Source organism: Capsicum annuum, chromosome 7 (assembly GCF_002878395.1).
Source record: "Capsicum annuum cultivar UCD-10X-F1 chromosome 7, UCD10Xv1.1, whole genome shotgun sequence".
Taxonomy (NCBI): Eukaryota; Viridiplantae; Streptophyta; class Magnoliopsida; order Solanales; family Solanaceae; genus Capsicum; species Capsicum annuum.
Window position 1 is genome coordinate 195,894,245 of NC_061117.1, and position 15,758 is coordinate 195,910,002.

Genomic DNA, 15,758 nt, shown 5'->3' on the forward strand with positions numbered 1-15,758 from the left:
TCTTTCTCAATTTTCTCAAACTAGAATTGAACCAAAGATGCATCAATTTAATTCGACGTGGTATGAGGGTTCATATTCTAGATGGATGGAGTATAGCGTGAAGAAAGATGTGTTTTGTTTGTGTTGCTATTTATTCAAAAATGACTGTAAAGGGCAATGTAGGTGATTTTTTCACAAAAATCGGCTTTAAGGCTTCGAATCATAGTTTGGAGCGATTTCAATTACATGTTGGTGAAGTAAATAGCTTCCATAGAAGATGAATTCAGTAAGATGCTAGATTTTGAGAATCAACCTCAATCAATTCAAGTTGCTTTGAACAAGCAATCTGAAAAAATAAGAAGTGTGCATCGTACTAGTTTAGAGGCTTCAACTAATGTTGCAAGGTTCCTCTTGATATTTGAATTGTGTTTTTGAGGTCACGATGAAAGTGAATCTTTCCAAAATAAAGGCCTTTTTCTAGGTTTTTTGGAATGGCTAGGAAAAATGCTTCCCGATTTGAATAATGTTATTTTAAAACATGCTTCAAAAAAATACTATGATGACTTCTTCAAAAATTCAAAAGGATATCGTGAGTGCTTGTGCTCAAGAAACCGTGAAATCTATAATTGATGACTTGGATGGAGATTTTCTTGGGATTTTAGTTGATGAATCCATAGACATATCACACCATGAACAAATGATCGTTGCATTGAGTTATGTTAACAAAAAAGGTAAAGTGAATGAGCGAGTTATTGCTATTGTTCGTGTTGGTGATACATCAGCAAAAACGTTGAAGGAAATAATATGTTCTTTGCTTATGAGACACTCTTTAAGTGCATCTAAAATACGAGGACAAGGCTATGATGGGGCTAGTAACATGCAGGGAGAAATAAATGGTCTTAAAGCTTTGATTTTGCATGAAACTCCATCGGCATATTGCATTCATTGTTTTGCTCACCAATTGCAATTGGCACTTGTAGCCGTTGCCAAAAACTATTTGCTCGTAGATGACTTTTTTTCTATTATTACTAATGTGTTGAATGTGGTAGGAGCATCCTTTAAGCGCAGAGACCAACTTTGAGACCATCAAGCAGAGATGTTGGAGCAATTCCTAGAAAGTGGTGAAGTTCAAAGTGGAAAAGAATTAAATCAAGAACGAGGACTTCAAAGGCTAGGTGACATTCGTTGGAGTTCACATTTTAGAACATTGGATAACTTTTTTGTTTTATTTTCATGTGCTTGATGCGATTAAATGTGGAGGCTCAAATTCAAATGATAGATCATAAGCCGAGGCTTTTTTTTACTATGGTCAATGAATTTGAATTTGCTTTCTTACTTCACTTGATGTTGAAGATATTGGTGATGTCCAATGATCTAAGTACATCATTACAAAGGAAGGAGCAAGATATTGTCAATGCCATGACATTTCTTGACATTACTCTGAAAAGATTACAATTGTTGAGAGATGATGGATGGGATTCCCTAATGAATGAAGTTCATGTATTTTTTGATAAACATGAAATCTTGATGCCTAAGATGGATGATTTTTATCTTCCTGAAAAGTCAAAGCGTAGTCCTTCTAGTGTTATTTACTCACATCACTTACGTGTTGAGCTCTTTTATGCTATAATTGACTTGCAACTTCAATAGCTTGATAATCGTTTTGATGTTGTCAGTGGTAACTTGCTCCTTGGTATGGCAAGCTAGAATCCAGCTAATGCGTTTGCTAATTTTGATAAGAAAAAAATAATGATATTGGCCAAGCATTATCCGGATGAGTTTGGTGAATCAAAGTTTCGAGAGTTTAGTTACCAACTTGATACTTTTATTATACACATGCGACGTGGTGATCCTATATTCTCTAATTTGACAGGAATTGGTGATTTGGCAGAAGCATTGGTTAATGCAAATCTTGTGGAGACTTATTTTCTTGTGTACTTACTTGTGAAGTTGACGTTGATTTTATCAGTCACTACTGCAATTATAGAGAGCTTTTTCATCTATGAAGCATATCAAGAATGAATTGCGTAGTAGTATGCATTTTTAAGTGATTGTTTAGTTTGCTATATTGAGAAGGATATATTTGTAAATGCAAGCAATGATGCAATCATTGATCATTTTCAGAATATGAAAATGCGCCGATGTCTAGTATGAAAGGATGGTCTACTTTTGTTGTATTAGTACTAAATTAGTATCATTTGATCATTTTGAAGTTTATACTTTGCTCATAATTTTTTTTATAATTTTTAAGTTTAAAAGATTCGTATGTCAAATTATGTAGTTGATAATCGGCATGACTATGTTAAAGATAATGGTGCACCCCCTATCTTCAAATCCTGGGTTCGCCTCTGACAATGCGTCATTAGTGATGGAAAATTATTCAAGTGCTCGAGTTTTAGTCTATCCTCTATTTTTCACCTCTCCTATTTTTATGAAATAATATCTCATATTGATCATTTAACTTTGTTTTATAACTGAAGGGATCGTTTGCTACGTAGATTAAATTATCTTGAAATTATAGTCTTGAAATTATAATTCCTGAACTAATTTATACCATATGGAAGGTGGTATAAAACAATACCATGTTGAATAGGATAAGATGAGATATCATAAGACTAAGTTTGCTACTATGTTTTAGATTTGAAATTCACTCAGCTTAGGATAGTTCACTTAGAAAGTCACTCAACTTTGTTTTATAATCCAAAAATCACTCAATCTTGAGTGACTTTCTAAGAGAACTACCCTAAGTTGCGTGACTTTCGAGTTATAAAATACAATTGAGTGAACTCGATGAACTATCCTAAGCTGAGAGACTTTTTGAGTTATAAAACAAAGTTGAGTGGACGAATTTCTAAATGAACCATCTTAAGTTGGGCTAGTAATAATATGAGATGTTATCTCCTATTTTACTACATTATTTTATTTATATATGTATTTAATTCTATAGTTATTATCCGAAAGTTATTTTACGTGGAATCGTCTCATAGACATAGAACAAGTTATATTTGAGATATCGTGTATCCTCTTTAAAACTAGAGTTAGGCATGATCACTATCTGTATTTTATTGAGTCGACCCTGTTCATTATTCTTCCTTAACACTATACGTTATTCAGGTTGGAAGAAGGGGACAATTTTAGTTAAACATAACACATTATGGACTCCAATATTCTACAGAAAATAACTATGCCTATTACGAGGTCTACAAATTAAATAGTTGAGTGAGTACCAAATAAAGGAAACAAACGTCTACCCATTGTATCCCAGCTGGGGTGCCAGCTAATTGACAGATTATTGTATTTTCAAACAACTGGTTCTTAATTAAACAACTTGCAATTTTCCTACCAGTTTGCTCAGATGAATCTTAAATAAATTCTAGCTAGGTCAACATTTAGAATAAGGTATTCCATAATGTGTTTTACTTGAGTTGATATCATTGGAAATCGTCTATCTCACTTCACAAGATAGGACTAAGGTGCATATTATACAGTATACACCACCTTTCCCTAACCCCACTTATGAGATTATATTGAGGATGTGTTTATTAAATTTTATAATGTGATTGTTCAATATTCACTCAATTACTGAGAATTTTGTAGGAAAGAATTTAAGTAAGAAATCAGCTATAGCCTTTAATTGACTTTTCCGGAGAGAAAATGAAGGAGGTATTTATAAAATAAATAGGGGCCAATGATTTTGAAAATAGAAAATTGGATTGTTACAGGTCAGGTGTTTTAATTTCCCCAAATTTATATCCATGTCAACTAGGAATAAAAGTTGATGTGGAGTGATATAAATGTCACACTAGTTTTCTTACTACATATAATTTTGGATAATTGAGCAGCTATATTCGATCACCGGACTTGATCTTACTACATGTATATATATAAACGTCAAATATTTTTTGTTTATACACACATAATTTAAATTAAAAATAATAGATTCAGTTGAACCACATTATCAAATCCTAAATCTATCTATTCACAAGCTCAGTAGATCAAGTGTTGTTGTCCAATAATGCAAAGGTAGAGAGAGTTACTTGTTCACCCTAATATTTGATGTGAATTTGTGTCCAATATTAATATTGCAGGATAGAGATATTAAGTTTAGATGTGTAAGTGATTGGTGCAAGACAAATCAGAAGGGGTTCCCACATTTCTTAGGCATAATCCATACCACATGCACAAAATACCAATGCCATTAATTATTTTTGTGTTGTATTATTGGTTGCTAATAATATCTACTTGTTCCCTTGAGCCCAGCCATGCTGCTTTCTTGATGGCAGCAATCGTACCTACTTCCTCCTACCTTCGTAAAAGGATTGAGGTTATATAACTTATAAGATCCAAAATTTCTTAATGGTGTAAGGTTTTTTAACAAAAATCGTAAGAGGACTTGATCAAAGTGAATAATATCACACCATGTAAGAATATCTTTTGGCTGATTGACTATTTTGCGCTGGTTTGAGATCATAAATAGTTGTTACTAAAAACAACTAACGAAAATATTTTTATCATTATAATAGATACATTTTCTCAATTTTATTCTTACTCTAATGAATAAGGAAAGAAACTTAACGCGGTGAAAGGAAAAGTACTATAATTAATTGAGATAAAAAAAAATAAGTACGGATAATTATTTGGACAGAATATCTTTTTAATAGTAAATATATTTTCATAGGCATGTAGTACAAAAGACGAAATAGGCAAGTGATTAAATATTAATACTCTAAAAAAAAAGGGAGTACTTATTCATGGGTAAATGTTAATTCTCTTTCTACTTAATGGAGTAGTTTATTTTCAACGAAGTCCTGCATCTTCGATTTTGGCAGATGTTTGCCTGTCCAACTAACATGTATCTAGCTGTGACATTGACATATTCGACGTAAACAAACAAAAGATTCAAATTTACTTTAAACTATTAAATTTGTTTGTGTATACCTTATGAAATAATTGAAATATGCCTTTAAACAATTAAAGTGACCAAATATATTTTTGAAAAAATAAAATAAGTTCTAAATTAAACTACAATCCTACGCGAAAATTAGACAAACACCATCAGTGAGATAAAAGCACATTTGAAAATTAACGGGCTCTAATAAATTGCTTCTTCATTTTATTTTACTTGATCTTTATACTAAAAATATACGTTTCAATTTACTTATTCACTTTCACAAATAAATAAAAGAAAAAATTATTACTTCTCTCCCATAATACTCCTAATACATATCTAATTAAAGTTTTCTAAAAGGATGGACTAATCAATATAAAATGCAGGGAGTAGAAGGTAAATGGATGACGTATACTTCCTTGAGTCACCTAACCATGAAGTTCATTCCCTCCGTTTGGTAGTAATTGCTTTCTTTTTAAAAATATTTATTTCTTTTGTTGTTTAAGTTTTAATATAAAAATATTTTATATATATATTTTTTATTTTTATCCTTAATAAGAATACTAAATACATTTATAATTTTTAAAATTATTGAATAATGCATAAATAATCTCGATTCTTAAAATCAAAATTAATGATTATTACTAATTTTAACTATAAATATTTAATGTTCTAGACTTAATGCATAGAATGAAGTAATACCTATCAAATTTTAATGTTGTTGCAGCAATTATTACACTTTAAAAAATATACAAGGATCAATATGTAAAATGCATATCTATTTATTGACTTTTTTAATGAGTGTGTCAAATCTAAAAACTAGAGTAATTTGTTGGACTCTTTCTATCAATATTTTGTCACAAATTAATTCCCCTACTGGTTGACCAAAATAAATTACTCCCAAGTTCTTTACCAAAGCTGGACACAACAGGGCTCCTCTAATTTCCAAGATTTCCAACACGGTTTTATATGAACATGAACAGCTTCAAGGTACTCTCTCACTCAGCCTCTCAACTCTTGCTACTTTTTGTTTTGTATTCCTTGAGTTCAAAAATGGAAGGATTTTGATAAAGAAATTCTTATAATCGATTCTAATTAATTGAGATTAAAATAGGATTTAAGTTTTGCGCAAAATATTTTGTTAAACCTGATCTGTTATTGTAAGTTATTCAATTTTTTCTTTTTCTATTTTTATGTAAAATATTAAATAACCTACAATAACAAATCAAGTTTACTAAGCTGATACTACACAAGACTTAAAACTCTTAAAATATCAATTTGAATGACTGCAACGATCACCCTACTTAGGCCTCATTTGTTTGCACTTAATGGAGGTCTGAATCTGAATGGTTCAAACTTCAGACCATTAAGTGTATTTGTTTTTTATTAAGATTTTAGCTCTTAATATGTCTGAATAGGTCTTAATCATTCAGATCTAGAACCAAGTCTTAATAGGTCTGAAGAGATATTCTGGTGTATGATAATATTCACCACTCTATTCACAATCAGCAATCACTACCACTAACCACCTCTGTCACCGCTACTATTGTCAACCACCAACCACCTCCACCATCACAGTCATCATCAACAACAAATATCGTTACCAACTACTATTGTCAACCGCTACCGCACCTACTATCTCTATTATTCTATTATATTCACCGTCGCCACCGGCGTCGATAACACCACCATCATCAACCACTACCGGTCAATCTCTACTACCGACCAACTCATCTATCACAATTAGGACCACCACTAACTACCACTAATACATAACAACCTCCACATATTCTTCGACCGTCACCACCATCGTCACTAGTAACGTCACCTTTACCACCACTTCAACCACTACCATCGCTACAATTTATCTCTACTAACAACCATCTCTATCATCCCAACAAACAACATCTCCAACTAGCACCAACACATCATCAACCATCATGCATTCATGTTTCAGCCAACACAATTAACACCTCAAACTACTAACATCAAGTAACATCACATCACCACCACCAACACCACCATCAATCGCTGCCATCATAACAGTCATTACAATACCAACCATCACAACTATCACCACCAACATTATTTATCACCAACATCAATTATTGTCACCGCAACCACCATTATAAACCATCTTCATTATCACTAACAAACATAAATGTTTTTTCTCAATCAAATAATAATTTTGTTGTATTAAATTACATACTTTTATAATACATAATTAATTTTTCATTTGAATTATATTTTTTATTTTATTATATATACAAATAATTATTTTTTGCACATTCATATGTTGAAAAACAATAAATCTTAATAATTCAGTTTTCAAATCTAGAGATAACATTTTAATTATTCAAATATGCATTCGGATTTAAATGTCTGAATCTTGAAAAAGACAAATGCACCCTTAGAGTAGGCTCATGCAATCGGGGCTATTTTTCGTCACGGCAAATTCGGTGATAAAAGTTAAAAGAAGAGAAAAACCTACGAGTGTTAGCGGCATGAAATTAACTGCATTTTATTTTCTTAAATACTTCCCGTTGGTTCCATTATTCTTCCAGCTGTTTTTTCAATGGTAACGTTTTAATCTGATACTCTTCCAAAATAAGTAAATTTTTACCTCAATACATATATATTTAAAAAAATAATAAGAAATAAATTGTAATTTATTTTTTATTTTTAAATATTATCAAATTACTCTTAACATATCAGTTAAATTAAAATAAATTAATTAAAATTCTTGAAACTCATAACTTAAAAAGTGTAAAATGAAGGGTAAAATCAAAGAAAATTTGCAATATGTCTTTTGAAGAATGAAAATCACTTATTTTGGACATTGAAAAATAATTCAAAAATTCACTTAGTTTAAACTAGAGGGAGTACTCACAATTTATTTTTACTTGTCATATTGAATTTAAAACGTTCATTAAAAAAATAATGATTGACATGATTATTTTGACACACTAATCTATTAATTATTTTTTAGTTTTTGATCATGAAAAATGCTTTAAAAAATGCTCTCTTCATTCATAAATATATGTTCATTTTTGACTTGACACATACCTTAAAAACAATAAATAGAGAAATAATTTTATTACTTGAATAAAATAATTTTTTTTATTTTTAAAAAATGCAATAAATGATGTATTGTACTTAATACTAATGGTAAAATGAATAAAAATAAATAGAGCATTTTAAAAACTGAATAAATATTATTAGAGAGCTTAAAATAAAAAAAAGTTGATAGGTAAAAATGAATTAAAAAAAAGTAGATAATAAATAGTAAAAATAAAAAATGACAAAAAATTATGCTACGTTAAGACGCCGTTTGGTAAAAGGGATAAGAAAAATATTCTTGAGATAAAATTTAAAATTAACTTTATCCATATTTGGTAGAAGAAATTACTTAATTTCAAAATTATTTTATCCCATTATTTATATTAAAATGGTGATATTATTATCCTATTAAAAAATAAATAAAATAATTTTATAAAATATTCCATCTCAGAGGATATTCTTACTTGTTCCATTTCTTCTATCAAATGACCCCTAAAGCAAAAAATAAAAATAAAAATAGAAAATTATCCGGATTAGTCACTATTGAGCTTTTATTACCATTTAAAATCTAATTTTTAATTAATTATAATTTATATCCCTCTGTTGCCTATTAATTATTCCTAATTACAATTTATAGTCTTTCTCATGTATTTTCTCTCTTTTTCTATTTTCTATTATGCTTTTCTTTTTTTTTTTTTACCTTTTCAATTTTTTTTCTTCAGTTTTTCTTTTCTTTTTTTGTTGCTTTCTCTTTATTTTTTATTTTTTCACTTTTTTCTTTTTCTTTTTATTCATTTTTTTGCTTTTTCTTTTTTTTTTTTTCTTTCTTCTATTACTCTACTTTTTCTCTCATTTTTTCTCCTTCTTTTTCTTCGTTTTTTTTCTTTCCAATTTTTCTCCTTCTTTTCATTTGTGCGAACTAGCAAACATAAATACAAGTGCGAACTACAAAATACAATTACAAATGCGAACTATAACATACAAATACAAGTGCGAACTACAAAATACAAATACAAATATGATATATAACATATAAATACAAGTGTGAACTATAAAATACAAATACAAATATGATATATAACATATAAATATAAGTGTGAACTATCATTTGAATTTTTTAATTATCGAGAAAGAACGATTGATTTTCTTTCCATGAATACTTGTTTGTATTTATTGATACGAGTTGTATTTATTGATACAAATAAATACAACTCAAATTTTTATACAATACAATACATACAAATACATATTATATTTGTATTTGTAAAATCATTTATTTCATTTGTTTTTCATTGTATTTGTATCAAGTGATATTTATTTATTTACAAATATGAATGATAATTTTGATATACAAATACAAAATGGTACATTTGTATCAAACGAAACATTACATATTTATGTATTTTAGAATCAAGAAAATACAATTAATGCACTTACTTGTTCGTATACAAATACAAATGATAAATTGTACATAGTTCCGACTAAATACAATATGCAATCAACTTACAAATACAACAACAACAACAATAACAAACCCAGTATATTCCCACATAGTGGGGTCAGAGGAGGATAGAATGTACGCAGTCCATACCACTACATCCGAAGAAGTAGAGAGACTGTTTTCGATAGACCTCCGGCTCAAGAAAAGGACCGAGACCGTGTTCTAAGCTATGAGACCTACGCGCTAGCCAACTGCGCCACCACCCCGTTGTTAACTTACAAATATAAATACAAAATAATTTCTTAAAAATAAAAAGGTAATGAAGAAAATAAAATACAAATACAAGTATAGTCTAAATATACAAACACAAGAAAATCATAATATAAATATAATTCAATATAATATGCAATCAATTATAAAATACAAATACAAAATAGTTCTTTAAAATACAAGTGTGAATTATATAAAATATAAATGATGGCGCAAACTAACAAATACAAATACAAGTGCGAACTATTAAATACAAATACAAATGCGAACTATAAAATATAAATACAAGTGCAAACTTTAAAATATAAATACAAATATAATTGTATCAATAGATACAAAAATATAAATTGCTATGTGACTATAAATACGATAAACAGTTGTGGTATTTACGTTATCATCCATGACTTCTTCTCGACTAGTCATATTATTCGAAAATACAAAAAATATAAAATAGAACAAAAAAAATAATAAAAAAAATAAGTACAAAAAAAATCAAAGAAGAAAAGAAAAAGAAGAAAGAGAAATAAAAGTTAGAGATCAAAGAGAGAAAAAAAAACAAAAAGAAAGAAAAGAAAAAAATAAAAATAGGAAAAAAAGAAGAAGAAAAAACGAGAAAAACACACACACAAAAAAAATAAAAAAAAATAATGGTAGTGTTAGATAAGAAACATACTATATGATGATAATTATATAAAATATGAATATATACTATCTGTTAAACTGAATATAGCGGACATAAATTGAATATATCGATTATAAATGATAATTATATAAAATATGATTATAAAAGGTAAATTTTACGGCAAAATACTTTTATTTTTGACAGATAGCCAAATAAAAATCCACTTTTAAAATGGCGAATGAATATAAGTGCAGGGAGGAGATAAGTAATTAAAGCAGATGTCACTCTCCTTGCCCATTCAATCGCCGTCCATAATTTTATGTGTGAGTAGTTACACCTTCACAAACCCCCCATTTCAATGACATTACCAACGAAGCTCTCTGTACTTTCGGATTCCTAATTTATTGGGCATTATTGGGTCCTACTCTCTTTCGTATATTTTTTACTTATTTATTTTTTGTTATAAAATATTTAAAGAATAATATAATAAAATCAGTCTTTTATTTATTGTTTTTAAAAGAATACGCGAATTTTAAAATGGAAAAGTATTTCTGTACGAAGAAAGTAATTTATTTATCTTATTTTATTTTACTCGCTCTGTTTAATATTTCCTCCATCTCAAATTATCCGTTTCAAATTGAGATGACACATTGATTAAGAAAAATAATTAATAACATATCTGGTTTACCATAATATCCCTATTAAATGATCTTACATTTTAATTTGAAGAAAAAGTAATCAATGTAAAGGGTAAAACATGATTTTTTTTTTATCTCTTCTTAATTAGAGAAAAAAGACAAGTAAAATGAGAAATTAAATTAAAAAAATTGAAACGAAAGTAGTAAGATTTGTTTATATTACTAAAAATAAATATACAATATCAATGAATAATTTATTGAAGTCATGGTAATTGATTAGTTAACTTGTTTTTCAACAGTATCTCAATATGACATGCACATGAATATTTACATCTTAAATTTTGTTTGAATAAAAATCAAACAATAAAATAAGTAGTTATTTGACAGGAGTATTTTTTTTATTTTTTTTTTAAATTTATTTTTACTTTAGTGAAAAAAGTAAAAATTACGGTGTTTGACTATGATAATTTCAAATACAATTTGAAATTATATTTTGGAAAAGTAAAAACAAGAAAAAATTATTCTCATTTTTTTTAACTTTTACTTATCTCACAAAATTTCAAAAACAACTTTAATTTATATTAATGATCAAACACAAGTCCAACTCCAACTTCAATTCTAACTCTATTTCAATTTCAGAAAATTATGTTTTCATGGCCAAACGGGTCTTTAAGAAAAAGAGTATATTATATACTCATTCATTTAATTTTATCTGTCCAATTTAAAATTCAAGAAATAATTTATTATTTTATATTTATTTATTCTTATACTTATACTATTTATTTCTCAATATTTAGAAGACTTACCATGAGTGATTATAATAGGCTAAAATTATTCTTTTCGTTATTATTGTTTTTTAAAAAATACGTCACGATAAATATGATAAGTTAAACATGATAAGTGAAGTAAATATATTTTTAATTTAAGATTATAAAATTTGACTATTTTTTTGGTTCTTTTAAAGTGCATACTGAATCAAACAAAAACAAATCTGACCCCTACCAAACGTGTTTCTCATCCCTGGAAGGCTGAAACTTCTCTCAACCTTCAATAACTTTTTATTCTTTACCTTTTTAAAAATAAAATAAAATACCAGTAGTAGTTTTCACACACTTGTACACAACTTTTCTCCCTCTATTTATACACAACCACTCAAACCCAAGTTCAGTACAACTCACACAGATATTTCTGGACGTCCTAAATAAAAATATTCCCGTAATATCATCAACACCACTCAAACCTCATTCAAGATTCTCTTTGCTTATTGCAAATATTTCGGCCACTTTCACACAATGGGTCGATCAAGATTTGTGTTCTCTTACTTTGTGCTCCTAGGAATCTTGGCAATTAAAGCAGTGGCAGAGGAATTTCCAACTACAAGTACGTCACTAACATACCCAAGAAAGTTGATGATGGTACATAGAGCCTTATTGATAGAAGATCCACCAGGTGATTTTTCTGAAAACTCTTTAATGGAAAGTGAAAATGAAATTGAAAAAGGACCCTCTTCAATTGTTGAAGCTCCAGAGAGTATGGAAACAAAGCATCATCATTCTGATAAATCAGTTGCTGGTGGAGGTGTTATTATTGGTGGACTTGTTACTGCTATTTTTGCTGCTGTTTATTGTTATATTCGAGTCACCAGAAAAAGAGATGGAGATCACTAGTAAAGCACTTCACTTTTGTGGTTTTGAGTACAAAAATTGTGAATAGTTTCTATGTTGCTACACGTCGGATTTTCTAGAGTTAGTGTGCTTTTGGAAAATCCAACACGAATGCAACATTGAAAGTGAAGAGTATGCACAATTTAGAATAGTTTAGCTTAAGAGTTACTTATCATATTATTTCTTGATGTAGGAAACAGATAGGGAATTTTTTGTGTGAGAAACTTTGGATGTTGAACATGGTAATTAATTACTTACGGTTGAGGATGTTTGGAGCTAAATTAGTCAATTTCTGTATAAATTAGAAATAAGTAATTTGTCAATTTCTCTGTATGAATTAGAAATGAGTAGTTAGAATATATAATTACTTAATACTATACTGGACTGAATATAATCATGTATTCCCGCGAACTGCGCCTTAATTTAAGTGTAAGTAGTTAATGGACTGTCTAATGTTTTTTATTTGAAGGAAAATTGTTCTTTTCTTCCATTTCCTTTTATTTTTTCTCTTTAAATTTGATTTCCAATTGGAGCTATGTTCTCGAAGAATGCCAGGAACTAACATTTAAGAAAATGGAAGCCTTTTGTTTGTTGTTTTCTTACTTTGAGATTAAAGCAGTCATTACATAGAAGAAAATAACACATGAAAGGCTCATCGCCCTTTCCTAAGCAATGTTGCCAAAACTGGGTGGGATCAGTTGGTCTAAAATCTTATTTGACAACCAATACAATCAATTTTCATAAAATAAGTTGCTAGAAAAAAGAAAAGAACTTTCCCTTATTTTCCAGAAAGTGATATGCGATCAAGAAGTCACATGTTCAAGTTTTGGAAACAGCCGATGACACAAATGCAAGGTAAAAATATATACAATGAATTCTTGTGATCGAGTTTTTTTCAAATTCTGCACACAGCGAAAATTTTAGTACACTAAATTGTTTTATCTTTTACATGAAAAAGACAATGGTAAACTGAAGTTGAGTGTAATTTCAATTAAGTGTTAAAGATTACTCGCTCAATTCTATTTCTATCTATTCAAGCGAGCATGAAATTTTAAAAGAAAGAAGAACTTATTAAATTATAATTAAAACAAGCTTTAGGTATTTTGTGTGGTTATAGATTATCTTATTATCGGTGAATAAACAAAATTTTTAAAATTAAATTATTACAAATAGGGGCCCGCCTAGTGAATAGTGAGGGAAAAAGAAAAATGGATCCATGTACGCGTTTTTACAATATTTATGTCGAGGCTTTTTAATTTATTTATTGCTACCGTTGCAGATGAAGAATTGCAATCCCAACACAGGTCTCACCGACCTTGTCAAAAAATTTCAGCAAAATATTTATTTTTTGGAACGTTGCAACATCAATTGTCATGTATCTTTAAAAAAAATATTGAAAACTTTTGTTATGCCATTATGAAGTCGTACTTAATTGGGACAAGTCATAAGTCTGTATAGGAAGTACTATTATTGAACGAACAATAAAGACCCTCAAAAGTTGGTCAGTATCATTTTTTTTTTCTTTTAGTATATGCAGGGTCACTGGAAGATTAATCATTTTATGTGAACTACTACTCAGTTCAAGAAACTTATTTTCCTCGTCATGGAAGAATGTTTTATCAAAAAATCTAACCAATCAAATATGAGAAAATAAAAAAAAAATTTTATCAAAAATTTTAACCAATTAAACATAAAACATTAAATTAAAATTTCTCCATTTCAAACACATCCTGTGTGTAATTTTTCTCTTCCGTAAGATCTCTTAGAACTCATAAAATTTTATACATATTTTATTCTGTATATTTATAAGTTTCTAACGATTTCCCAGTTCGTTGCATGTGGCTCCATCACTAGATATATGATCTTATGTATTTATAATTGTATATAATAAACTTTAATACTTGAAATATCAAAGAATATTTGTAGTAAAAAAAATGCAGAAATAATTTCTTTATTCTTACTGACATAAGCAGTTACGCGTAAGTCTCATTATTTGTAGTAATTAGGAGGGAAAATTCCACTCTCTTTTTCTCTGCTTCAACCAACTTTCTTCTCCATCTTCATCTTCACAAAACACAAAATCAGAAAAACAAAAACACAACTGTAATTACGAATGGCTAATTCTGGTTGCGACGCTGTATTCTTCGTACTCCTCTCCATACTCCTCGCATACACAGCAATAACCTCCACAATGCACTCCAAATCAACCAACAACAATCACTCAGATTCATCTCACCATTTCAACAAACACGAACTCACCACCAACGCTTCTAAAGCTCTTCGAAATCACGGGTTCAATATCTTAGCTACTCTTCTCCAAATCTCTCCGGAGATTTTCCTTTCCATTCCTCATTCAACCATTTTTGCGATCCAAGATTCTGCTATTTCTAACCTCTCTGTTCCTTCTTGGGCAATGAAGCAGCTCTTGGAGTATCATACTTCCCCTACGAAAATCGCGTTTCAAGAACTGATGAAAATGTCCTATGGTACTTGTGTAACGACCCTTTTGTCTCGAAAAAAGATTGCCATTACGAAAGTTGATGAAAAACAGAGGGTTGTTGAGATTAATAATGTGATTGTTTCTCATCCTGATGTGTTTCTTGAAGGAAATCTTTCGATTCAGGGAGTTAACGGGGTCTTTTCTGCGTTGGATTTTCGTAGAATGGATGAACATCGGGATGTTATTCAATCACCAATTTGTGAAGAAATTTCGAATGGAAGTGCTAATGATACTACGAAGAAGTTGGTTGATTGGCCAAGAATCATTAAATTGCTGAGCTCGAATGGATTCGTTTCGTTTGCAATTGAGTTGCATTCTGTTCTTGATGGGGTGATTCAAGATTCTGCTAATTTGAGTTCTGTAACAATCTTTGCTCCTCCGAATTTGGGATTTTTATCTTCTCCTTCACCGTTGCTTGAAAGAACTGTAAGGCTTCACATAATGCCGAAGAGGTATACTTTTATGGAATTGGCTTTCTTGCCTGATGTATCATCACTAGAGACACTGGCCCCTGGTCTGAATGTTACTATTTCTAAGAGTAGTTTTTCGCGTGTTTTGGTCATAGATAGAGTGGAGATAACAGCACCGGATATTTTTATGTCCGAGACGTTCATCATTCATGGAATATCTCGGCCTTTTGAGTTGGAGGAACTATCCATTTAATTCAGATAATAAGCTTTCTTAGTTTTTGCTAGT

The 15,758-nt window shown here is 29.5% G+C and overlaps 3 protein-coding genes across 3 annotated transcripts; all 3 read left to right on the forward strand.

The window, feature by feature from the left end:
• Positions 1-538: 538 nt before the first annotated feature.
• LOC124885857 lies at positions 539-2,001 on the forward strand. Its single transcript, XM_047394109.1, has 3 exons — positions 539-982; positions 1,333-1,479; positions 1,687-2,001. The coding sequence occupies exons 1-3, from the start codon at positions 539-541 to the stop codon at positions 1,999-2,001; spliced, it is 906 nt and encodes a 301-aa protein (XP_047250065.1).
• A 10,033-nt stretch (positions 2,002-12,034) lies between these two features.
• LOC107878277 lies at positions 12,035-13,030 on the forward strand. The gene has a single exon (XM_016725208.2). The coding sequence runs from the start codon at positions 12,191-12,193 to the stop codon at positions 12,563-12,565; it is 375 nt and encodes a 124-aa protein (XP_016580694.2). The 5' UTR covers positions 12,035-12,190; the 3' UTR covers positions 12,566-13,030.
• A 1,197-nt stretch (positions 13,031-14,227) lies between these two features.
• Positions 14,228-15,754, forward strand: LOC107877274 (fasciclin-like arabinogalactan protein 21). The gene has a single exon (XM_016723957.2). It carries the CDS (start codon positions 14,676-14,678, stop codon positions 15,723-15,725), a length of 1,050 nt encoding a protein of 349 aa, XP_016579443.1. The 5' UTR covers positions 14,228-14,675; the 3' UTR covers positions 15,726-15,754.
• Positions 15,755-15,758: the final 4 nt, after the last annotated feature.